Source organism: Lepisosteus platostomus, chromosome 11, assembly GCF_059453375.1.
Source record: "Lepisosteus platostomus isolate fLepPlt1 chromosome 11, fLepPlt1.hap1, whole genome shotgun sequence".
In the NCBI taxonomy this organism is placed as follows: domain Eukaryota; kingdom Metazoa; phylum Chordata; class Actinopteri; order Semionotiformes; family Lepisosteidae; genus Lepisosteus; species Lepisosteus platostomus.
Genome location: NC_142621.1, coordinates 23,068,787 through 23,095,915, shown reverse-complemented (window position 1 = coordinate 23,095,915; position 27,129 = coordinate 23,068,787). Strand labels below are relative to the sequence as shown.

The 27,129-nt window shown below is 35.0% G+C and overlaps 1 protein-coding gene across 2 annotated transcripts; it reads left to right on the top strand.

Moving 5' to 3' along the window:
• The first annotated feature begins 10,465 nt into the window (after positions 1-10,465).
• Positions 10,466-26,200, top strand: efcab14 (EF-hand calcium binding domain 14). Of its 2 annotated transcripts, none has more exons than XM_088598884.1 (10): positions 10,466-11,075; positions 11,587-11,735; positions 12,552-12,697; positions 15,015-15,113; positions 21,501-21,611; positions 22,064-22,162; positions 22,760-22,951; positions 23,419-23,836; positions 24,514-24,652; positions 24,793-24,936. In XM_088598884.1, exons 1-10 carry the CDS (start codon positions 10,897-10,899, stop codon positions 24,800-24,802), a joined length of 1,542 nt encoding a protein of 513 aa, XP_088455010.1. In that variant the 5' UTR covers positions 10,466-10,896; the 3' UTR covers positions 24,803-24,936. The 2 variants fall into 2 exon arrangements, with proteins under 2 accessions (XP_088455010.1, XP_088455009.1); XM_088598883.1 differs by having other exon boundaries at positions 10,467-11,075; positions 24,514-24,645; positions 24,793-26,200.
• Positions 26,201-27,129: the final 929 nt, after the last annotated feature.

The window sequence follows — 27,129 nt, the reverse complement described above, 5'->3', positions numbered from 1 at the left end:
ATTTCTTCACGGAATTCTTTAAGTTGAAGGAGGGATTATATTTACACGTTGTGTATTGCCTCTTCTTATATTTGTGAAAACATTCCAATTGAAATGCAATACAGAATATATTACTAATAATATTGTAACCAATTCCAGTTCTTGGGCTTGTGGTCTCGCTGCTCCTGTCCTGGTTCATCCTTCACCACATGGTCTCGAATCCAGGTCTCCTGCGTCACTCAAAAGAGGTTTTGCCGGCTGAGCTACAGACCTTCTTCAGCCCATGCAGCCAACATCCCTGTTATGCACAGGGGAGTAGAGGACTGTACTGTCACAGCGCTGCAACCAGATTGTACGATCTGTATGCCTGCCATTCGTTACAATATTAATAATGAATGACCATGGACAAGGTGTAAACTGAAGAGTTAGAGAAGACATGTTGAGTGGTATCTTTTCAGCTTAGAATTTAACCTTTACAGCAATCCTTTTGGCTATATTTTTACATAGCCAGATGAGTAAAAATAGATTGGATTAATAACTGGAGTAAGAAAAGATATAACACACATTCTTTAAAACCATACGCTTCTGGAACAGCGAGAGGGAGACCTGGCTGGGAGGGGGGTCGGTATTTTGATTTTCCTGTGCGAACCTTATTCGCTACAATACTATAATGAGACATATCCTTCAAATTTCGGAATTATAATAAATAAACCTTTGTTGAGTTTGCAGAAGAGACAAAAAGTACCTTTTGAGAAGTTGTGTACTGCTTGCAAAGTAGCTGATTTTGACAAACAGCTTATTTTGCTTGAAGAATTTAAAATCTGTCTGTACTGTAGCTACCTAGCTTACAAGCGGCTCTGTTAAGCAGAGTTTGTATTAACACACCACACCCTTTTGAATTACTTTTAATCAACTTTGTCTGTCCAGGGGCGTTAGGCACAGTGATGGAGAGTTAGAAAAATTACTGCCTACACTTCTCCTTCCTGGTGCGAAGTGATAATGCGGAAAACTGGTTTTTTATTTTACTGCGAGTGTGAACATTGAGTGAGCACAGGGGCGTACAGTGAGATTAACACAGTGAGATTACTGAGATGGATAGTTTTAGTAAATAGGTTGACAAATATCTGAATTTTTGCTTTCACAAGGCAAGATAAAATTGTATCTAGCTGTGAATCTGCTACAGTACGTGACCTTGCCCCCGTGAAATATGTGGGAAAGTGGTTTAGTGGGCAGTGTAACTCACAGTGTAGTGCCCATTGAGTGTTAGTTTTAATACACAATACAGTATAACTGTATAAAGCAAGTATGTTTTATAATGTTTGCAATCGCTAATCATCCAATTAAATTTTGTATTCAGTTTGCTTCTGTGCGTTAGCTGGTTGGCAAACGTTGGACGTAAAAATTCTTCCACAAGGAATGTACCTTTAAAGCGGAGAAGACTGTATCAAATATTTTCGGCTCTATGTCGCTCAAGCCATTTCTCTTTGACATTTTAGTCATAGAGGTGGGAAGACACCAAATTCAATATATTGTCAATAATATTTACTATTTTATTTTTCAAAGAAATGTTTAATTATTAAAAGATAACTCATGGCAAAAGCTGGGTTCGAACCCCCAAGCTCCAGCATGCAAGTCACACGACAAAGCCATTACACCAACACGTCACTTGACAACTTAAGCTATAGCTGAATAGGCCTGGCAAAAAGTTTCCAAGTAATCATGGATGAATGAGTCAAATTGTTGCAGATGTTTACAAAGAAAGTGTACTACTGTGATAATTTGAGCTATATGAATATAATTATATAGTTATTAATTTCTTTAGTTACGCGATTCCATATTATATTGCCTATTAATCAAATTCTAAAAAGTATGTGTTTTTACTGCGATAATGAGCGCAAGTATTCATAGAAAAGGTTAAAACATTATAATTTTTTAGGAAGTGTATAAACTTAATATAGCAGAAGGAGCACATGAAAACTAACCACAGTATGTAACCGAATGAAAGACTTTGATGCTTAAAATGTTTATGAAGAAAGTGGAATACTGGTGTGTATTTTTTATTTAAACTACCAATACCAGCCATATACAGTTTACATAATATGTTTATATTCCTAAATTAATATCATTTATGACCTTCAGACACATTATGTTCCTCTTCTTTTTATGCTCAGCTACTAAAATGTCCCTTTAGTTGTCAAATTCCATATTAATATTCAATATTTAGCAGATTTAAACATGCACAGTAAAGAGATTAAATGAAGCAATCGTTTCACTTACAACCAATGCACCACGAGTGCCGCCTGTCAGTCATTTTGGCCAGCCAATCACATACTGCAGTATAATGCTCTAAACTGCAGATAATTTTGTGCTGTACGCATTTTGAATGGCTGCATCTGTATAGACCAATAGAGGAAATAGTGAGGATACAAATCAGAGAAAGCAAACCCTGAGAAACAGAATTGTAGATTAGAAGTATTTGGACCATGAGAGAGATTCCACCTTCAGCAGTCTAAACCAGAACCTGTCCCTGTAATTTTAGCACTGAAAGATAATGGTATTTTAGGCTTTAAGTAACAATTTAAGATAAGGCCCCCAGTTTAAAGAAATCCCAGAGGAAGTAAACTTGTTTTCTTATATATTAATGGAAATACTGATTTCCTGTTTGTCAAATCCTTTTTGTTTAGTGATGCAATAGTTTTGAATAGGGAAATAGGTTTCAATTTATTTAGCATCCCTTTATGTTGAAGTTTAAAATTATAAATTAAAGATTTGAAATGTGTAGGTTATCATGTGTAATGCAACAATAATTCTGTAAATAGACTGCTCTCAAAGCAAGTCAAAGGTGACTGGGTTGACTGCCATTAAACTAATAATTCTGCTTATATACTGATGGAAAAAAGAAACAACTTTTTCTGGAATGAGAATACTATAATTAGAGCATATATATTTTCACAAAATGGTGTCAATTTGTTTTACGCCCTCTGACCAGCAATACAACTTGTGCAGTGAGCAACTTGCCAATCACACGAAAGCTCGTTAGGTGCACTTTTACCCAAAGAGGTCAAGGTGGTACAATGCCTGATCAGGTCACCTTTAAAACTCAATTCAAAACTTAGGTCACTGCAAGAAAAAGGCCACACTTTTTCTGTGCATTCTGTGTTTTCTGTGCATTCCATAATGCCACGAATGTCACCAGAAGCAAGGGAGAGGGCCATTGGCATGCTGCAGGCAGGCTGGTCCATCTGAGGGATCATTTCAGATCTGCCACCCATACTGCTGCTGAAACTGCTGGCAGACACAATGCCCGCTTCAGTGACAGGACAGTGAGGCTCCATGCTGCTGGCCTTAGAGCAAGGTGACCTGTCAGAGGCCCTCTGCACACACCTCCAAGACGTCACACCCAACTGGCTTGGGCCGCACAGAGGCTGTGATGGACTAGTCACAGATGAGTCCTCTTCACAGATGAGTCACTCTTCAGCCTGTTCCACGCAGACGGGAGTGCCAGAGTGTGGAGGAGGAGGTGTTGCGTTTCTTTTTTCCATCAGTATACTGTATTTACAGATGGAAGAAGATGTTTTACAAAGTCTGAATTCTCCCCCAGGTCTGATTCCCCTAATAACCCCCCAAAAAAGCTAAAAATGTTATCTAAAAATATAGTGTTTTATTTGGATAAATACCTACAACCAAAAATGCATACACTTTCTGAAATAACAGTCATTGCTGCGTTAGAGGCTCTGCAGCACAATAGAGTGTACTTTGGCTGTGTGAGCCATTGGCCAAAGACGATCGATTGGTGGCAGTTGTGGTGTATTAGATGTTAGTGAATGATTGCTTCATTTAATCTATTTCCCTACTACTCACCTTTAAATCCACTTAATATGGGAAATTAATATGGAATCATGTAACTACAGAAATGTTGATAACTTAAAATAGAAATAGTTTCTGAACATTATTAACAATATTAAATTATGGCTTTAAATATAATATATTTATATAGCTGGAAGTGGTAGTGTATTTCACTTTCTTCATAAACATCTGCATAAAATTCCTTAACTCATTCACTTGTGGTTATTTTGGAAACATTTTGACATGTACTTTTTAACTATATTTTGCAGTTGTGATTGTTGCAATGGAAAATGAAAAGCTTATCCAAACAAGGCACTCAAACCGATTGATGATTTGGTTCAATGGTATCATTGTAAACAGTGAGCTGGAAGGTCATAGGTTTGCTTCCTGGCATATGCACCGTCTTTACTTTTAAGACTCTTTCTGTAATATTTAAATCATATAAATAACATGGATATAGTAGTTTTGATATCTTTAGTAATCATATATCACAATATGTACAGTATATGTAAATATTAAAAATAATATAAACAATTCATGAATTAGCAAATGTGTGAATACTGACAATGGCAGGAGTAAAGCTCAGTTCTACCAGCCAGAGCAGAGCAACAATCTCCAGTTGTTTCATGCCACGAAGTGGCACTGAAAGGACAATAAACAACAAACATTTAAGGTTAGTGATATTATGAAACCCAAATTAAAAATGTGTTTCCATAACTCTTGAATCGGCCTTTCTTACATCGATCTCCAATATATTAAAAGAGATTGCTTAAAGACATTGTATTATCTTAGGAACTCCAAATCCCAAAAAACCCACTGGGCACCATGCTTTACACTAAATCTTTTTCTAGATCTGTTTGTCATTCCTTCTACTCCTCCCTGGGTAACTTGCCCCCTTTCTCTCACCAAACTGGCAGTCTCTCTCTTCACAGTGATCTGATCCAAAACTAGACTTTCTGACCACCTTACACAGCTGAAATGTTGTGTTTCTTTTCCTTTTAGCACGGAATGAACTTTTACCTGTTCCTTTGCAGCCTACACATGCTGATGCTCCCTACTTGAACTTTAATTTCTTTGTTTTCTTATTGTAAACTATTTGAGAAGCTACTTTTAGAGGCACTATATAAAATAAAAGTTTATTGGTATTTATTTTCTAGAAGATACTGGTGAATTATACCAAGTGAAAATTAACATTGCATATAATGTGAAAAACGTCTCCTATATTTTGATGCTTGTGACTACACTGTGGAATCAGTCTTATTTTATTTTTAACCGACTTGAAGAAAAAATGAACTAGAAAATAACAGAACAAAGAGAGGAGAGAGAACAGAGAAATTCTAAGAAAAACGTTTTACTCAAGATCAGAAAAAATAAAATGTTAATAAATGTGTAATCAGGAAACCATTACTTACAATAATCTATCCAAACACACACACTTATACTGGAGCCAATTTTGGTTTGGTTGGAGGAAACTGGAGCACCCGAATAAAACCCATGTAGACTGGGGAAAACATACAAACTCCACACAGATAGCACTACAGGAATTTACCTTTTCAATTTAGCTACTTTCAATGGCACAAATGTACTAAAATACTAAAAGTACTAAAGAATGAGACTGGCTCCTATGCCATTGTAGGGGGGCTGAGTGACATCACCCCACCCCCCAAAAAAATAAGGTGCTATATTTCTGAAAAGCAAATACAGAGGACATCATTGTTTTATATATTGGGTAGTGTTTCTTCAGTTTCTTTCCTAAAGAGTACTCCATCATCCTGCAAAGTACGTAGCCAACTTTTTGTCTTGGCACCCTAATTCCATTTATGATTTAACCTGTAACCCTGACATAACTAGAGACTGTAAACCATTTAACAAACATCTTGATATTTTTCTTCCAGAAGATGTGGAAGGGACAAACCCTGTGGCTTTATGTGACATGACATTTTGGGGGGTTCTGCATGGATTGCACACACACGTTTATACCAATTTCTACTTCCAACTGAAGAGACCAACTGAAGATTCCATTGAAGTGTATGTTTTTTCCAGTTCAAGTTTGAAAGTATGCAGTATACATTTTGTCTGTTACCTCTCTACTGGTATATTTTGTTTATAATTCATTTTTTATGGTTTTTAATTTTACTTTGTTGGACGCTGATTGTTGTATCTGTTCGATTTTAAGTTTCTACAGGTTAGTGAGTTACTTTCTTTTTGTTTTGATCCATAAATCTGCTGTACTCTACTACACTGTATTGGCACCATTGTGGATGGACTTTGCAGGTTCTCTGGCTCCACAATCATGGAATAAACGCCAGAGTGTTACCATCTGTAATTGTGGCTTCTGTATGGTTTAAGGAATTTTCTATTGGCCTAGTTAATCATTGTGACATTTGATTTACACTTACTAGTATCAATTCTCTAAAATGAATTGGTATACTAAATGGTTTTATCATTGATAGCTGTTTTGATATTTTTTTGCTAAACTGAGACCTAGCAATAACAACATTTGTTTATTCAATGCTGAAAAGAGAAGAAAGGAAACACTGCTTTTCTGTGTTTCTTTTCTTCACTTTTCAGCATGTAATAAACCTCTGCTTGTTCCTTTGCACCCTATGCATGCTGATGCAGCTACTTACTTGACCAACATTTGTTTGTTTTTCTTCTAATTTAAACTGTTCCTTCAGGTTTCACATATGTAGGAAAACTCCATTCTACTGTCTGTGGTGGTTTGTCTATAGTGTATTGGAAGAACTTAATTATTAAGGAGCTATCTGTTTTTTCTGTCATCTATTTTGAATAACTTGTTCTTAAACTCTTTGGCCCCACTCCATTGTTGCTTTTACTTATCTACTGCCCTCCTGCTCTCTGTTTTTATATAAATTATCTGAGCTGTTTTTACAAACTATGACCTGTTCAGTATTAATGCTTGATGAATTCAATATATATATGTTGATTTCTTGGAATGTAAATTTGCTCCTGATATTTTATCTAATCCAGAGTACTTTGATCTTACTCAACTGGTAAATTTTCCCACCCCTATTTGTGGTCACAAACTTAACCTGGTCTGTGTTTCTGGCCAAAGTCATGTCCAAAGGTAAGTAGCATACACCTGCCATCAATGAAAGTGATTCTGATTAACCCCAAATAAAAAATTAGCAGTTCCTGTAGGATGTCCTTGAAACTTGGTTGGATCTTACTGGGATTGCCATGGTCCGCAAGTAGCTGACAAAACATCTATGGGATCTTATTGTTGAAAGGTACCGATCAGAAGAGGGATATAAACTAATATCAAAGGACTTGGATGTACCATGGAGTACTGTGAAGGCTATTATCAATAATTGGAGAAAATGTGGCACCACAGGGACGCTGACAAGTTCAGGACAACCCTCCAAAGTTGATGACAGGACAAGGAGAAAACTTATCAGGGAGGCTACCAAGAGGCCTACAGCAACATTAAAGGAGCTGCAGGAATTTCTGACAGGTATCGGTCACTCCTTGCATGTGGCAACAATCTCCCGTATTCTGCACACGTCTGGGCAAGACGGAAGCCATTTCTCACAAAAAAGAACAACCAAAATGTCTTATGGTCTGATGAGACAAGGGGCGGACTTTTTGGCCTTAATTCTAAAAGATATGTTTGGTGCAAAGACATACAGCTCATCATCCAAAGATCACCATACCTACTGTGAAGCATGGTGGTGGAAGCATCATGCTTTGTGGCTGCTTGTCTTCACCTGGGACAGGGGCTCTAGTCAAGATAGATGGGATAATGACTAGCTCCAAATATCAATATATTTTGGCACAAAGCCTGCTGGCCTCCCAACAACCTTCCAACATGATAACGACCCAAAGCCATCGGATAACGATCCAAGTCAACAAAGGAATGGCTTCAGAAAAGGAAGATCAAAGTCTTGGAATGGCCCAGTCAGAGCCTAGACCTCAATCCCATAGAAAACTCATAGAAAACCTGTGGAATGACCTAAAGAGGGCTGTGCACAGGAGATCCCCTGGCAATATGAAGGAGCTTGAACTTTTTTGCAAGGAAGAATGGGATACAATTGCAAAGTCCAGGTGTGCAAAGTTGATAGAGACTTATTCACAAAGACATAATAAATGCAAAAGGTGCTTCCACAAAGTTAACTGTGGAATTAATCAACTTAATTAATGAATTAATCAAATTAATCATTAATCAACTGGAGATTTTTGGTGTGATCTGGCCAGTAGAACTGTGTTTTACTCTCAGCATTATCAGTATTCACACATTTGCTGATTCATGTTAATACATGTATTATTAATATTATTTTTGCATTTAGATATACATATTGTGATATATATATATAATTAATATATATCAAAATAAAAGTCAAAATAAAATTTATTTCTTAAAAGTACAACTAGCACACTGGATTTGGCTGGGAACCAAATCCAGGACTTTCTAGCTTTTTAGCTATCACTGAACCAAATTGTCACTTTGAACAAACTTGCCTGGACAAACATTTCATTTTCCATTGATCAATGATAACAGAAAATGTAGTTAAAATAATAATGTTAAAACATTTTCAAAACAACATAAATTAATATAATTAATGATTTCAGAAACAGATTTTTATTCAGCTATCATAATTTTCCTTCAGTTACCTGATTCCATGTTAATATTCCATATTAAGTGGATTTTTAAAAAAAGTACTACATTTTTGTTGTAGGAAGCTATTGTTTTACTAATATCTAATGTACCACAAGTGCCATCTAGAAGCCGGTGAATCATAAAGCTAATCTAAACCACTGTACAGCGGATTAAAGACAAGCTATTGCAACTTATCAATGGGTTCTGCGTTCTGAATGGTTCCATATGTAGCACTAACACTGCTCATGTCAGGGCTGTAAATAATTTGCTTATTGCATCTGAATCTGGAACTAGAAACATTCTTTTGCTCCTTGATCTTAATGTCGCTTTGGATGTAGCAAATCATTCACTATTGCTCATTGTTATATACATGATACCCAGATTTACATTAAAACCTCTTCCCCGTCTCATATTCCACCTCCATCACTTATCATTTGTCTGCAGGATATTAAGCTCTAAAATTGAATTATTTGAAGAAATCTTACTGGCGAGCTGTAAATATCAGCTGGAAAAGCTGGATAGATTCACAGTTATAGAAATAATGTCTGCATTTCTGTCAATGTTTGATGCTGAGTGCTTGATCCATACATTTATTACATAAGGCTTGATTTCTGCAACTCTTACTGCAGCTTAACTCATACTAGACTCTGGCAGTACATTACTCCTACTCTTAAACCTTTAAACCTTTGCCTGTAAACTCATGTAATCAATATGAGATCTTATTACTGACTTATAGGACTCTGAATAATTTGGCCCCATCATACATTTCTGAATTCCTTCATGTACTATCCTTCCCATATGCTCTGTTCTGATGAGGATGATCCACTTCCCTGTTGTACCTAGGACTAAATGATGGACTATTGGTGACCGTGCTTTCTCTGTTTTTCCTTTTTTTGGATTGCCCTTCTTGTGACCATTAAAGAAGCAGAATCTTTAACTAGTTTTAAATGTAACCTTATAATTTTTGTATTATTATTATTAAAGCCTTTCCATGTTTGCAGTACAGTTTGTCTTATATGTACGTTTTTCCTAATACGTTTTTATGATTTGTTATATTTGTTATCATTTTTAATAGTGTCCTTGGTTTTGGAATGACACTATATTAATAAACTCTTTTCCAATAATACCTGCACTATTACTGCACTTTGTGTTAAATGTTTTGATTTTATCTATACTCACTGAAGCTAATACAGGTAAATTTATCTCCATGAAAAGTTTCAAGTTAAGTTATCATAAATATAAGATTCCCCACAGATAAGATAAGATCACTGTATTAGCCATATACAATTTCTTGCATTAGGAATTTGTCTTTTCGCATACCCCAGCTTGCTCTCCATGAGACACACAGACAGGGAGAGTCTGTTCTAATAGGAGGTATCGCAGTATCAGAACACTGACTAATAGATTCAAAAACTGTTTCTTCCCCCAAGCAATGCGCATCATAAACAGCACAGCTCAAATTAGCACCTGCACTTTAAGGTACTACGCTGTTTGCACTATGTCCTGTCTTGGCTGTATTATAACGTCTATTGTCTAAATGTATTGTCCATGTCTGTTTTTCATTTGTGCCTTTGTTTTTTTCTTTACTGTTACTGGGTACAGCTGAACGAGTAATCATTCCAATACACTTGTTGTATATGGCAAATAAAAAATCTTGAATTATTATTAGGAGTGTTAACCAACGTTTTTGGATATGTTCGTGTATTTTTCTTCCTGTTGCGACAGTAAACTTTATTCTTTTTGCCGTGTTGTAATCTAATTAAATTTGTTATTTAATGTATTTATAACCGTTTAAATGATAAAATCCAAACAATACAACCTGTTACCAAATTATTTAAAACAACAAAAAATATAATGCGAAATAAAATGAGTGTCATTCTAGCTCACTAAACTCAAGTTCACAAAAGTAATTTATTTACTGCCCTGGCACTTTAAATAAAGTCCCATATTATCGGGTTACGTAATTACAGTAAAAGCACAATGACGAAACTACAGTAGGCAGCGCGACACTAACCAATCAGAAGGCGACTTGCTGGAAGGTGAGCCTGTCAGCTGTAGTGTTAGGGAAATAAGGTTGTGGAAGTAACAATATAGAATTTTATCTCGATTTATGTTTTTATATGTATAATAAAACTTTCTTTGCCTAATTACCAATTTTCCGTATAATACGTTATTGAAGAGCAAAAAAGTGAAAATCAGTTTTATTTTTGTACAGGAACTACTATAGTTCTATCTTGTACTTTGTTTCTTCTAATTTTAGAAGAGGGAAGTGACTGTGTTGAGATCTAAATGTGTGTAGTTTAATCGCACGAAACTGTTGTAACATCTCAGAAATAACGTGGAAGAATTGTTAATCTGTGTATGCCTAACGTTAAGGAAACAAACTGGATAACAAGGCGCTCGAAATTGGGTACAAGCCGAGTCCGGCAGGGGCGCTGACCCCACAGAAAAAGATGAAGAAGCGAAAGGAGCTCAATGCGCTGATCGGGCTCGGAGGGGACAACAAGAGGAAGAAAACAAAGAAAGGATCCGGACACAGACTTCTAAGGACAGAGCCCCCTGATTCTGATTCCGAGTCCAGTTCCGATGACGAAGAATTCAGTAATTCGAGCAGCTCCTCAGCGTTTGCAAAGTGAGTGCCAGGTGTAGTACAGTTTTGTCGTAAAATTTGACGCCTAGTAATTTTACTTTATTTTCTGTAGCGTTAACATCAGTGACGGTAAATTAAATGTGGGATGCTACCTGCATTAGTCAATACCATCGGACGAAACAGGAACGATAAAAAAAAACAATATCAGGCATGACAAGCGAATTGTCAGTCTGTGGATTTCCAGTGCAGTTTTATTGTATTTCAGAGCGACAGAGTTAACACCCGTTTAATTAAAATAATATAAAGGGCACTGCTTAATTATTTTTGAAACTGTACATTTTAAGTAATATAAATTAAGTAAAATAAATTTCTAATTGTTAGAATACTAGTTTCATCTCGGAAATTTATCTTTACAGTATATATTATTTAGATTGCAGCCATGTGTGCCCTATACTTTTTTTAGTGTCGTAGCATTTTAGGTTTATCTTTGGTTTGATATTTTAATTCTTAAACTTCATCTTCTCACCTGTTTCTTCCTCTTCTGGTTTAACAGGAGAAGCTATGCACAGTGTTGCAACATTTGCTACCCCTTGTGTGCGTTCATCATTCTTGCTGCTTGTGTGGTGGCCTGTGCTGGCTTGATATGGATGCAGATTGCATTAAAGGAGGATCTAGATTTACTGAAGGAAAAACTTCATGCAAGTAAGCCAAACCGCAAAAACTAATTTTAACTTCCATCCATCTGTTTCGTATCCGCTATATTCAATACAGTATCACATGGGAGACAGAGCCTATCTCAGCAAGCAATGGGCACAAGGCAGGATACAAATGGATGCGATGCCAGTCCTGTTTGAGAAATCTGAACATAAAAACATAACCCATTAAGAAGGGTTGTACAGTCCCTTTAGTCATTAGAGGGTACATTTGCCATTGAAACTCTGAAATTTGCATCAGGTACACAAGAGTGGCTCCAACACAAATGACCATTTCCATAAATTATTTTTTATCACGTTAAGCATGTGATAGCCTTTTATCAGTCCTGTCATTTCTGTCAGTTCTCCTGTTTTCTGAGCGAGCATGCTGGCTTCACCATATCTTCTTCTTGTCAATTATAGCACCAAAACATAGTGAATAAAACACAGTGCAGTGTTGGCCTTATGGTGGTTTAAAGTAAAAATATTTTGTCACCTATATATGAATGTGGTAATGTGTTCCTATTGTGCTAAGTTAAACTCATGACTAGTAAACATCTAATTAAAGTTAAGACATATACTCAGACTATGTTTTGATAGATATTAAAAGTGAAAGCACACTTGCTTGCTCACTTACTGTACATTAGTAAACAAAATCCTGACATTCCTTATATATCATATTGTTTTTTATTGTTAGAATTTGTTTATTTATTGTTATTTTTGACCTTGGATAACAGCGTGATTCCATGGAGGTGATTGTTTTTTGGAATTCAAATATTTATTCATGTTTTTCAATACAAAACTAACTTGATTCTTTTTTTTAAAGTGGAGTCCAGCCAAAAGGCATCATCACAGGAGATACCCAAACTCAACGAGGACCTTCTAGAAAAACAGAAAAGGCTTGAAGATGTTGAAAACGGGGAGAAGGGGATAAATAAAATTTGGTCAAATATAACCGAGATAAACAAGAAGGTAAAGCTTACTTAGATAGTTATACTTTGTATTTATTTTTTGTGGTTCCTTCCTTGGTTCTTTAGATCAATGCGATTGACTGGAATAAATACAAGACCTGAAATTTCAAAAATGTTCTTTGGAAATACTTTAAGATGCTACTTATGAACTCATTTCAGCAAGAATGGTGCATTGCAAAAACTATGTAAATTACACTTAATTAAATTAACACCCCTTTGATTTCTTATGACTGATAATGGTACACTATGTATGTGACATAGTAAAAGCTATGAATATTTTATGATACAGGATGTAAGTCAGTCATATTTGATTTTACACTGTGATATGGAACAACTGCATTTTGCTAGTTTATCGCATCTGTTAAACTACAGTGCCTTGCAAAAGTATTCACCCCCCTTGGAGTTTTTCCACAGTTTATTGTGTTACAGCATGGAACCATGATGTATTTAACTGAGACTTTTGCACTCATCAACACAAAGTACTCTGTAATGTCAAAGGGGAAACAAAATCCAGACATTACTAAATTAATTAAAAATAAAAAACAGAAAATAATTGAATGCATAAGTTTTCAACCCCCCAGAGTTAATACTTGGTAGGACCACCTTTAGCAGCTATTACAGCTGTGAGTCTCTTTGAGTAATTCTCTATCAGCGTTGTACATCTTCACACTGGAATTTTTGCCCATTCTTCTTGACAAAATTGCTCAAGTTCTATCAAGTTGGATTGAGACTGTTTGTGAACAGCAATTTTTAAGTCATTCCACAGATACTCAACTGGATTGAGGTCTGGGCTTTGACTTGGCCACTCCAGGACATTAACCTTTTTAATTTTAAGCTACTCTAGTGTGGTTTTTGCTGTATATTTCGGGTCATTGTCCTGTTAGAAGATTAATTGTCGCAGTGCTCTTGCAGATTGCAGCACGTTTTCCTCCAGGATTTTTCTGTACTTAGCTCCATCCATTTTTCAAACTATATGTGTTTTCCCTGCTGCACAGAAGCATCCACAAATATGATGCCACCACCACCATGCTTCACTGTAGGGATGGTGTTCTCAGTGTGATGTGCTGTGTTAGGTTTGCGCCAAACAAAGTTCAGTTTTGGTCTCATCAGACCATAGAATCTTCCTCCAAATTGTTGAGTCTCTCACATGCCCTTGGGCAAACTCCAGCAGAGATGTGATATGAGTTTTTTTCAACAAAGGTTTTATTCTTGCCACCCCTTTCGTACAAGTCAGATTTATGAAGTGTGTGTGCTATTGTTGTCTCATGCACATTTTCTCCCATCTCTGTCATGGACGACTGAAACTCCTTTAGAGTTGTCATAGGCCTGTTGGAGGCATCCCTTACTACGGCTCTTCATGCACGGACACACAGTTTTGGAGGACTACCAGTTCTGGCAGATTCATAGTTGTTCCATATTTTCTCGCCTTTTTAATGATGGACTTCACTGTGCTTTGAGGTATATTCAATGCCTTGGAAATGTTCTTATATCCTTGCCCTGACTGGTATTTTTAAAGAATCTTGTCTCGGATCTGCTTGGAATGTTCCTTGGTGTTCATGGTGTAGTGTTTCCTTGGAAAGGCACTAACTAAGTGGGGAAGCTCCCAAACACAGGTGTATTAATTCTGAAATCATGTGAAACACCTCAGCTGCACACAGGTGGATTCCAGTCAAGTAATTATGTGACTTGGAGAAGAGAGTTGGTTACTTCAGAGGTAATTTAGGTGTGTCATAGCAAGGGGGTGAATACTTATGCATTCAATAATTTTATTTTTTATTTTCTATTAATTTGGTAATGTCTGGATTTTGTTTCTCCTTTGACATTATAAAGTACTTTGTGTTGATGAGTGCAGAAATTATAAGTTAAATACATCATGGTTCCATGCTGTAACACAATAAAACGTGAAAAAGTCCAAGGGGGGTGAATACTTTTGCAAGGCACTGTACATCTCTCCTTAATCACTTTATGGTCTATAGTTGATGAGAGCACCCTCATGTGGCTACACTTTCTCATTGTACTTAAAATTAAACTGTTACCATGACAGTGTACGTAGAGATACAATTCTATAGTCAGATAAAGTTTATTGCATTAAAACAAATTTAATGGTAATTCTAGGACAGAGTACAAAAGGCTGATGCTGCTTCCCTTTTATTAACAGCATTATTTACATATTAACAGCATTATTTACATATTATTTTCTCTGGAATGTTAAATATTTTTAGAAGTCTGACAAGCAGGTGGGATTGTATTAAGCCAAGATCTTATGAACTACTGAACATTTTTACAGCTCATTTTGTATTTCTGGTTCTTCATTTTAGATACATTTGCTTGATTCTGCTGTCACCCACTTAAAGGGAAACATTAAATCTGCCTCAGATTTGATTAATCTTCCAACTACTGTTGAAGAGCTTCAAAAGGTAAAGGCACTCTTCAAAATTTTAAAATTCTTTTTAAGTGTTTAGTGGTGAATAATAAAATTGTATTTACAAAGGAACAAGTAATAGGTTTATTCCATGCTGAAAAGAGAAGAGAAAACACAATGTTATTTACTATTGTTTAGGTGGATTTTGCAATTGTTAAATGGATTGCAAACCGTTTTGTACAACCAGGGGCCAGGGATGTGTTATGTTGTCCTGTTATAAAATTTTCTATAAAAGGCATGATGTAGTTTTCTTGCTGATGCACAAGTTGTACATTCCAGCATAAGCAGGACATAAATTTGAAAATGTATAAAAAATTGTTTTCACACCACAAGAGGAATTGTTGGCATGTAAATCTGCAAGCAGTGATGAATAGAGTGAACATACTGCGAGCAGGTGTGAGTCTGACATTTGTTTCTATTATTAGTACTGCTATTATTATTTAGTTTTAGTGTTTCAATATCGCAGACAATATGATTATTGCACAACGTCTGTTATTGTGTCTGATTGCTGGAAGGTGTTTACTAACCATAATTCTTGCAAGAAAACAAATAATTTCTACTTTGCTCAGTTGTATTTTATAATGTAAAGACATTTACATCTGTTTTGGTTTAACAACATTGTAACATCTAATCATTATGCTATCCCAGTTGATGTTTTAAATGTCATAGTGTCCCCCAGTGGAACTAAAGAACACACAGATTAAAAACTTATTACAAATATTTACTCTTTTGTTATCACTGGATTATTACAGCATTGCCAAGTAGAAAAAATATTTGTTGTTTTACCAAATGTTAGTTAATATTTAATTGCATTGATTGCTCAGTAGTTCTAAGTAGAATGCTGAGTAGATTGATCGGTAGTTTTTTTTCTTCATTTTCAAAAGTGATTAGGATGGATCCCTGTACATCTTTGTCATGTAGGTTTGTTTTCTGGAGAAACATATAACACCAAATACATAAATAACAAATATAACAACGCAACAAAGAGAAACAGTTCTCCTTTTTGCCTTTGTGCCTCCCCTTCCTGAGTTTCACCTCCTCTGTTACCCAGTTTCTCTCCCTAGCCTAAAACACAGATGACCCCATCATAGTGGGGGATTTAAATAATGGTATTTAGGGATAGGCTCACCAATGATTTAGCTGTATCTTGCTGGCTCGCAAGTCTTAGAACTCATCTCAGCTCAATACAGAAGCCCATGCACTATGTACTGTACAACATTAAGAAAAGGAAGTACCCATTTGTGCCAAAGTAGGGAATTTGAATGCTGCCAGTGCAGAGCAACAGTCATTTTAGGAGCAATAAGGCCAGCCAACCAGATACACCTTGGCTGCAAACAAATTGAGCAATCATTCAACAAAAAAAATGTTTATAGAGAGAGGTAGTGTCATTGAGTCAGATTACGTCTTGTAGTCAAAGTTGATGTTTGATTTTTAAAACCAAACCATACATTTTCTTCTAGTTGTTACCATGTAACAGGAGTATCCTTATCAAATACATTACAAACATTACAAATGACCATGGATACATTTAGATAGTGCCAGAGATAATCCACCAGGGATTTCTCACATTTCTCATTGAATGGAATTCAACACACAGTCATTTCCCTCTATAAAAGCGATATATATTGTATAGAATATGGACTGCATTTTAGCCCAATGAATAGGGATGTTACGAAATAGAAGCATAGATTTAAAACAATTATTGTAGGGGGGTACATCCATTAGCAGTCTACAAAACAGCACCTGGAACAATAAAGACGTGATATCCATCTATTTCAAATTCAGTTTTTTTAGACATTTACAATGAGTTAATAGTCATTTACAGCAATGTGTAGATTTAATTTTTTTCTAAGACACTGATCTTTAGTTGTTATCAGTATTTTTACTGATATTTTAGGTAAAATCACATTGTCAGTGAGGTATTCAAAGTAGCATGACCCACTATTGCCTAGCCTAATATATTGTATATTCCAAAAGTGTGAAATCTTTGAAAAGCTTCAGTAAGAAATGGAGAGAAAATTAGACAGTAAACTCAAAAAGATTATATCAGCATAATGTGGGATGCAATACTGTGCAGTTTTAATACTAATGGGGACAAACGTAGCAGATTGGTGGAGTACTTGAGCGAGGGTCTTTAATGAAGTGGCAAATGGCAGTGGGAAAAAGAACACCCCTGATGAGTTTCCCTGGAAATAGAGATTTGCAGCGAACATTTGGTACCTCAGAACACCAGCGTTGAGGGGTTTGCATGTAAAATTATCATTTTAATGAGCTCTGTCCCCAAACCCCCATACTGTATGTTCTGATACCAGCCAGAGTGAGTCCCATTCCATATTATTGAAGGCCTTTACAGCATCCAATGAAAGGACTGCACATAGAGTTTTGGTATCCATAGTGGCATGAGAAATGTGAAGAACATGATGAGAGTTATCTAATGGGGATTATCATATGGAATTGTTAAAGTATTTTAACATTATATACTCCTAATGAAAAACTGTTGACCAATACATTTTACAAGTTACTAATTTTTATTCACTTTCAAATAAATATAAACACAAATGCCACTTCTGATTATATATTTTGTTTTATATATTTTTTTAATGTAGTGCTAATTAACCTTTCATTATAGTTTAGTTAGTTTATATGTATCAAATTTATGTATATATTAGTTATTTATGTATACAGTATAATTTATATATTATGTATAAAGATATGCAGACACTATTTACTATAAAAACACCCAACTAAATTGCATTGTGTGTCATTTTGAGAAAAAGTGCAGTGCCATCTTTCAGGAAGGGCATACTTGAGTTAAAAAAAGAAAAAGCCTAATGAGGAGGTTCAGTTGCAGATATGTGTCATATGAGCTATTTAAATCCTTGCATAATAAAGATTTTCACAGGAAGGAAACCCATTTGTCATTGTGGTAGAAAAACAAAGTGACATTTTTGTGATATGAAAATTCACATTTATTAGTGTGAACAAATTAACATTTAATATTTGTGAAACCACTGTGTTTCTTGTCATTTGCAGAGTATAACACATCAGCTCTGTATTCAATAACATAACAGGTTTTTTTTCTACCATAATATTTACTCATATTTCAAAGCATATGCAACATGTAACTCACACCTTTCCTTTTATTCATCTGGGAATTTAAACTGGGTTATTACTGTATATGTGATACAGCAGAATACGTTTGTGGTTGAATTTGTATGAGGTTTAAAAAAACAATCATTATAAGCCAATTCCTTACTGAAAAAGAAAAATGCATCTTTAGGTGTTTGAGGCTCCATAACAAAAAAACTTTTTATTTCTCTTTTTTATACTTTTCTTAATGGAATTAACTTATACATTCAGGTGGGTAGCTGAATGTATAAGTTAATGTATAAGAAAAAAAGAAGAAAGAGAACACAACGTTTCGGCCGTGGAGCCTTCTTCAGGTGACACACCTGAAGAAGGCTCCACGGCCGAAACGTTGTGTGCTCTTTCTTCTTTTTTTCAGCATGGAATAAACCTATTACTTGTTCCTTTTTAACTTATACATGTTCTTTTGTAGCTCACAAGGTGACTTCCCACTCAAGGGCACTGGGCTACAACGTTCAGGCAGAGAGACGCTGTACCATTCTTTCACAAGAAAGTTGAACAACTCTATATCTAGTTGATATAGATGGAAAATGCCATGTCATTTGCCATGCCAGAATGTACTGTAATTTCTCAAATGGGTTCAAATCTGGTAGCCTAAAAGGCTATATGAATAACATGCCATATGAATAACAAAAGGAAGAAAGGAGTACCAGAAAGCATGGTGAAGTTAGTTCAAGCAACCTATAGAGATACAACTACAAAGATGATAACACAACAGGGAGAGACAAAAGAGTTTGAAATCACAGTTGGAGTACACCAAGGATCAGCACTAAGTCCTTTCCTTTTCATAAACATTATTGACACACTGACAGAGGAGGTAAGAACAGAAGTGCCTTGGGAACTCATCTTTGCTGATGATGTGGCACTGATGGCAGACTCAGAAGTAGAACTACAGGAGAAAGTGTTCAAATGGCAGAGGAGTCTGGAAAAGGGTGGACTGAAAATGAATGCAGAAAAATCTGAAATAATGGTAATGGAGAGAAGAGGAGATACTATGACCAATGTTGAGGAGACAAATGGAGGAAAACTGAAACAAGTTGATGACTTTAAATACCTTGGATCAAAACTGGTAAAGGGAGGAGAAACACTGGAGGCAGTAAAACAAAGAGTGAAAGCTGGATGGAACAAGTGGAGAGAAATAACTGGAATAATCTGTGACAGGAAAATTCCCGGAAAGTTAAAGTGCAAAATGTACAAGACTGTGATTAGACCTGTATTACTATATGGAGCTGAATGCTTGGCAGTTGGAAAGAGGGAAGAGAACTTGATGAGAAGAACTGAAATGAGGATGTTGAGATGGATTCTGCAGATTTCAATGAAGGATAAGATCAGAAATGAAGAAATCCGTAGACGATGTAGGGTGGTGGATGTGGTTGAGAAGATGCGAGAAGCGAGGTTACGGTGGTATGGACATATCATGAGGAGGGACGTTGAGGAAGTAACAAAGAGGGTAATGGAATTTGAGGTGGAAGGTAACAGAGGAAGAGGCAGGCCTAGAAAGAGATGGATAGATTGTGTGAGAAAAGATATGGAGGTATGTGAAGTGAGTGAGGAAGATGTGCTCGACAGAGACAAATGGAGAAGAGCAACCAAAGCAGCTGACCCCAGGACAGTCTGGGACTAAGGCTGTGAAAAAGAAGAAGAAGAAAGAAGAAGAAGATGAATAACAAAAGGGTCATGCTCATCAAACCATTATGGTACAAGGAATACTGGGGGCATTGCTGGAAGACACCCCTCTTAGAAGAAGAAAAATTAAATTAAATAATGACTAGCATTGGCCTTGTCTTCCAAGGTAATATGTGCCAGAAACTGCACCCCACAATATTACTGAACCCCCAGAACCCTTCAGTGTTGGAACCAAGCAATCAAGGCTGTAGAGGTTGGCATCATGCATATAATTAATCTGTTTGTTGAGAACATGGTGAAGGATGACCCATTTGACGATATCACATTTCACCACTGGGCGGTACTCCAATGCCTTTGCTCTTTGCACCACTGGACTTATGCCAACTTTGATAGGTGGTTTGAGTTCTGAAACCCAATTATGCTGTGTATTTCTTACTCAGTATCCTGCTCTGTGGCGTCCTCGGTAGACTGTTTCTGATGGATTCTCACACCCCATGCTAAAAATTTTAGTTTGCATGTTTTGCCTTGGACTTTGAATCAATCTACAGATATCACAATCCTAGACTTTGTGCTTCCTACCACTGTTATTCTTTGCTAATGATGCCATTCCCTCAGATATTCATGCTGATATCACATTAGATGTCGAGTTTTAATTGGGGAGAGTTGGCTTCACAGGAACAAGTAAAGGTTAATTCCACTCTAAAAAGTAGAAAGAAGAAATGCAGCATTTCAGTTGTTGAATGTTATTCAGGTGCAAGTAAAACAGATTAAGGTGGCTGGAATATAAAGCATAGGAGAAGCAAAGGACAGCATAGATGAGAGAGTATCCACAGGAAAGGGGCATCTGAGGATGAGGTCTGAAAAGCTGAAATCTGTAAATGAATGGAGATGATTTAAAATTGTCTGTCATTGAGAGAATGGGGAAAGTGTGTTCCATATTTATCATTATATTTATCATTTAAGCATTATCTTTGCTTTTGATGTTTTTCTGGAGAAAAGGTCCTGAAATCTCTGTAAAAGAGGCAGAGGAAAAGTCTTAAAATGGATAAGTTATCTTTGATGATCCATAGACCGCAGGTAGTTAAACATCAGCAAATAAAACTGTCTTGGTCACTTGGTCAGCTCCTGCTATAAACATCCTAACAATTATCCATTTCACTGAGGTCTCGGTCAAGCAAGTAGCCATGCAACTCATAATTATAGACAACCAGGCCTACTCGGCACATTTATACATGACCCTATGCATGCTGAGAAATTATTTACTCAATTAAAACATGCCCACACCTACATGGAAGCCTTTGCTTTCAATATACTTGGTGTCCCTCACTTAACCAGGTGTATTCAGTTTATTGTCCCCTAAATGTCTATATAAAATACTTGTGTTGATTTTGGACAAAATGTTTTCAAATAAAAATTGAATTAATTATATACTTTTATTAAAATGTGTTTTTTCACATTGATTGGTCAAGGTTGCTTTATATTGATACTGTATAATAAATATGCATTTTATTGATTGTTGATTTTCTTTATGAAGATGTTTCTTTATATAGTTGAATCATAGAAATTTCTTGGCTTACATATTTGTTTTTTTTAATTAATCTTGTTTCAGAGTGTTGCCACAATTGGAAGTACATTAACAAGTGTGCAGCATGATGTTGAAACTATGCAGACAACTCTGGAGGAACAGAAAAAAACAGTGGACGTGCTTCAGAAAAACATGGTAAAATAATGCATAATGGAGAGACACTTTCGTGCACATACAGTGAATTAAAAATGATAAAATAAGGTTCCCTGACTTCTTAGAACCTATAGAGCACAGAGAAAAATATGTTATTATCATTTTGCTGTTATTTATGCTTATTACTATTCTAAAGTTTTAACAATATTAAATATCTTACAAATGTGAAAAAATGTCTGAAAAACTCAGAATCTCTTACATTATGTCAGAGTGATTTTGGTCATTTGAACAAGGCACATTTGTGTATATACACTTAGATAAGATAAACACCAAGATAATTACTGTATATGTAACATGTTTTTCTCCTGCACAGACATAATTATGATAGTTTTCTAAACATACCTGTGTAATACACACGTCTGAGTGATGTTCCTAAGGTATCTAGTATGACACTTCTTTTTTTTTTCTTTTTGTTATTTTCTGTGATATCACAGGTTGAAAGAGAGAATATACAAAATAAAGAATCAAGTAGAACGTCCTCTGCAGTAGAACAGGCATCCAGCAATTACACATCATGTTTAATACTTAAACAGGTATTATAGTCTGAATGCCAGTGGTCTTTGTTTTACATTTTTCTCATTTTAAAGGAACTATGTATGGTACTTGCCTTTTCTTATGTCATTTTATAACTTGTGTATTTGGTATGTGATTATCCCTAGCTGTTTGAGATCAGTAATTATGATGATAACCTTTCCACCTACTGTACTGTTAAATACTAAATACTCCTGACAGCTTACTGCAGTCGTAACTCACCTTAATTTTTCAATAAATTAATGTCAGAACATAAAAATACTATCTTATTCTCTAAGCAGTTAAGTTTCCTGTTAAAAAATATATGCAGATATGTTGTGAGGATTGAAGATTTATCTTGTGGGATGGGTTTCTGATTAGGCCCCTCACTTCTGCTGCTGAAAGTGGACATTTCTGTTCAAGGATTTGTCAGTTTATAAGTTTGCAAAAGGCTTTGGCAGTAGCTGTCCCCATTATAACTTCCTAGTTCATTCTTTAATAATGTGAGCTCATCGGATTTTGAAATTGTGGATTATGGATCACTTTTTCACTTTTGAATGTTAAAATCTTTTATTTTTTATTAGATTATTTTATTAGTCATCTTTGTTTTTCTTTTTCAGGAAGTACTCTATCTTCATGACGCCATTAGTGAAGTTAATGCCTCCCAAGTGTTTTACCACTTACAGAGTGATGAACAGATGCATAGTGTGAATTCAACCATTAGCAACCTCACACAGAGAATGTTTTCATTAGAAAATTATTTTCTCCTCTTTAATTTTACACGTCCATCCCGACACAACTTGAGTTTGATGGTATGTGAGTATGTTTTAGAAAACTGTTGAGAGTTCGGGCTAGCTGTATAATCATTGTCAAATCTGTGTAAGACTCGCAGTTATTAATACCTTTTGTATTGTCTTGTGAAACCATAGTTTCACCGGATAGAGGTTTTGGGGGTAAAGCTAATCTTCTTGTGCATAACTGCAAAACCATGCTCTCCTATTACTGTGCATACACAGTAATAATTTTACCACAGCATTACATGAAAAGATAAAACACTAATCTGACATAAGTTTCTTATTTTAATTAAAGAAAAGTGCAACTCAAGCTAATTAAGTTAATCCATTCACCTTCAGTAATATTCTTTTTAGACATTTGTCATATTAAAATGTTTAAGAAGTAGAAACAAATTGTTTAATATCTGAGTAAATGGTTTATATGTGTTTTGTATTTTCCCCTAAAAAGAACAAAATAAAAATTCACAACCATTCTTTTATTCTAGGACACCAGAGTTAAAGAACTGAGAGAAAAACTCCAGTTAATAGATGCCATGAAAAGTAAACCAGATAGTGAAGTCCCTCCAGACAGAAAAGGAGAAAATAAAGAATCAAAACAATTATATGATGATTCTGGTAAAATGACAAGTACAGAAGTACCCTCTGATGATTCTGATACTGGAAAAGCACTGGATAAAGAACATCCTTCAGATACCACCAAAATAGCTAATAGTACGCACCCTAAAGACAGTAAAGAACCTGACAATCAACAACTTCACAATGTAAATGCAACAAAACAAAAAAGCGAACATATTACTGAGGATATTGGCATGATATCAGACAAGCAAAGTCATGTGAAAGGTTCTCCAGTTGAAGCTGCTGCAACCATGGAAATTGGAAAATCTGCTGTTGATTCTACAAAGGGTAAGAACACAATGGCATTAAAAGAAAAGTAAAATAATTGAAAATATATAATAGACAAAACTTGGACATTTTATAAGATTGAATTCTGTTGTTTTGTAGTTTGCATACACAAAAACAGCTTCAAGGATAATGAGAGATTCACTTGTTTTAAAGTGTTCCTATACTTTATGTGATGCACCCTCACAGATCCTTATAAACTTCATGCAATTTAACATATGAAGCAGAATCATGTATAAGTAGGTAAAACTTGCAGTTTTGTTTAACAATTCTTGAATGTATTAGATGCATGTATTAGATGCATAAAAACATGCATGTTGGAAGTTTTCAATTATATACCATTTTACTGAATGATGGGGGTAAAATGACATAAAGGTAAATGTGCTGCATAGTTTTTCATTATTATTTAAAAGTCCAGGTAGACAGCTATATGTGTATGTGAGAAGACTTTGTGCTCAATGGAATATGATTTTATTGTTTTTTTTTAATTGTTGAAACTGTTTTTAATGGTGCATTTTTTTAAGAGACCATCAGATTGTAGTAGTGCTCAACATAATATTCCAAATTGCTCTTTGTACGACATGGAGTAATTCATAGAGTAAGACAATGTCAAATCCATGAACAAACAAAATCAGTCTGTGCATTCTGATCTCCAAGGTTTATAATTTTTCTTTCCACAGGTAACTCTAGTAATGTTTCAGCATCAAACACAACTAGACTTCCAAGATTTCTATCACGTGCAGTCTCTAGAAAAGAAACCAGAAGTGTGACCAAAAGACTCTTAGATTTGCCTGGAATTCACAGTTTAAAAGGTATAAGGTCAGTTTATTTATTGATATATTACATTATCACAGATATGGATAATGTAAGATATCATATAGAAAATTGTATAAAGTTTCTATATTGTATTTGTTCCTCTACTCATTAAAGAATAATTGTTTTGCTTTCTCATTTTGCAGATTTGGATAATGTCTTCCTTAGGTTAGGAAAAATCTCTGATGAAGGGCTCTCTTATGATGATCTGAAAGCATATTTTGGATCTTCAACACCAGAAATTCAAGAACTGGAAACTTTTGATTTCGACAACAATCAGAAGTACTCTCAGGCTGAGCTCATGGCTGCTGTAGGATTATGAGAAACAATGTAGGAATGAAAGTATTAACTGGAATTGTTTTGAAGTTCTTAGGTTCTCAAGACTTAATTGCTGATGTTGCACTTTTAAATTAGTATTTTATCAGTCTGCAATATAACACTTGCACTCATGTATGACTTCCTGCATGGTACAAATATACCATTTTAAAACCTCAGATTATTCACATAATTTTTGGTGTGGTATTGACTTGGCTATCAAAGTTGTTTTAAAGTAGCCAAGAGGGAAAAAAGGAACAATAATGCAATCCTTTATTTTATTTTTTTTCTGAAATTAGAAGTCTAGGTTCAAATAGCACTGCAAGTTTACATACGTTCTAAAAGCTTTTTCACTTGAATTTGAATATTACTTAATTGAAAAATTGAAACATTCCTTAACTTTCTAATTTTTAGTGACCAGCTGCTAAAACATATACTGATGACAATTAAGGATATTACTTGTTCTTTTGGCGGCAAGTTAATGCAAACAGATTGTCACTAATGTTAATTCCTGCCTGTCTGGAGTTTGTTTATACAACTACAGCCATGTAGAGTTATAATTGTTTATATTTCAATATTATAATTTGATCATGTGTTATTTATTGTTTTGAGTGAAGCTGTATCATATTACTGCTTTCTAGACCCAACCTTTATGATATACTCATTTTAATCCTTTTGAGTTTACAGTTTACATATATCTAAGGTTGGAAGGGCTATAAATAAAAGCTTTGTAGGTTGTCAGAAAAAAGTAATTTAAATAGCTTTCATCATATATAGCAATAATAATCAGTCCAACGCTTTACTGAACATAAAGCTCGACTATCCAACTTTGTTTTTGCAGGGTGTAATCTGAAAGGCTGATGTGTACAAATGATAATTTGAAATGAAACAGAGAAGCACTGAAAAATGTTGTGAATGTTGTAACTCCTGCTCTTGAGAACAATGTGTGAGACACGGATGGCTGTAACTGTAAAGCATTTGTTTTCCAGAAATGCAGAGGCCTCCAGTGTGTTTTCCAGCACACAAATGTTTTATGACTTATTATCAAAGACACAGTCTTGTATGTAAATAAGATGGTTTTAAAAATAGCTTTATGTATAATACAACTTAAATACTGTTTTTTAAATGTTCTCTATAAAATGCTTCCAGCACTGTATATTGTAAATGGAAGCTTTATTAACATGTGCTATGCATGTTTCACATAATGTAATATGAATAAATGTCTAATTTATCAAACAAGTTGTTGTGCATCATTTGCTATACAGCTCATATTCCATTTACTTATTACATTTCTTGCTACTGTTATCTTTCATGCATTCTATGTGTAGCACAATGTATTTGTAGTTTTGGATAGCTTCTTCATGCTTAATCATCTTAAAATAATTCACCAATGTTTTTAATGTGTTCTAATATTTCAGTTAAAATATATCAATTTACAGACAAGGTTAGAAGGCTGTATGACGTTGTTTAAGTAAAGTTCACCAGGGGGCACTGTTGACTCTTTCTTAATGTTTATTTGATCAAATATTCTACAAATATTTACATTGAATCTGCATTAAAATAATAGCATTGTTTTAAATCTGGTTCTCAATTATATCACCAGATTCCATTAATTGCAATATAAATTAATTTGCTTTCACGTGAAAATTGTTTTATTTTTAAAGCATGTTAATCTAAGGGCAGAAAGGGGTTAAAGCTGAAAGAAGAGACATTAAGACTATCATTTATTTTGTTAACTCGGGATAGAGAATAATGTTAACATGCTCATCACTTATGCATACATATTGTATATACTTACAAAACAAATCATTGTGCAAATAATGTTACTTTTTTAGGTTTTCTTGTCATTTAACAAAGAAAATTATGAAACATTATTGAGGCTTGAAATAGTCTTAATTTTGTAGATATGAATTAAGGTGTAAAGATGTAGAATCATACAGTGAAAGATTGTTTTAACCAATAGTTTTCAACCTCCTGAAATCCAGTGTAACACTTCTAGAAAAACAGCAATGCAATAATTTCAGATCTTTAGGAATCTTATTAAGATATCAGATACTGTAAGATATATACATTGAACCAAATCATTTTGGTCCATGCCATAAAAGCTTTTGACATGCAAGCAAAATTCCCAGTTTTCTAGATTGTAAAACATTTAAAAAAATCATTGT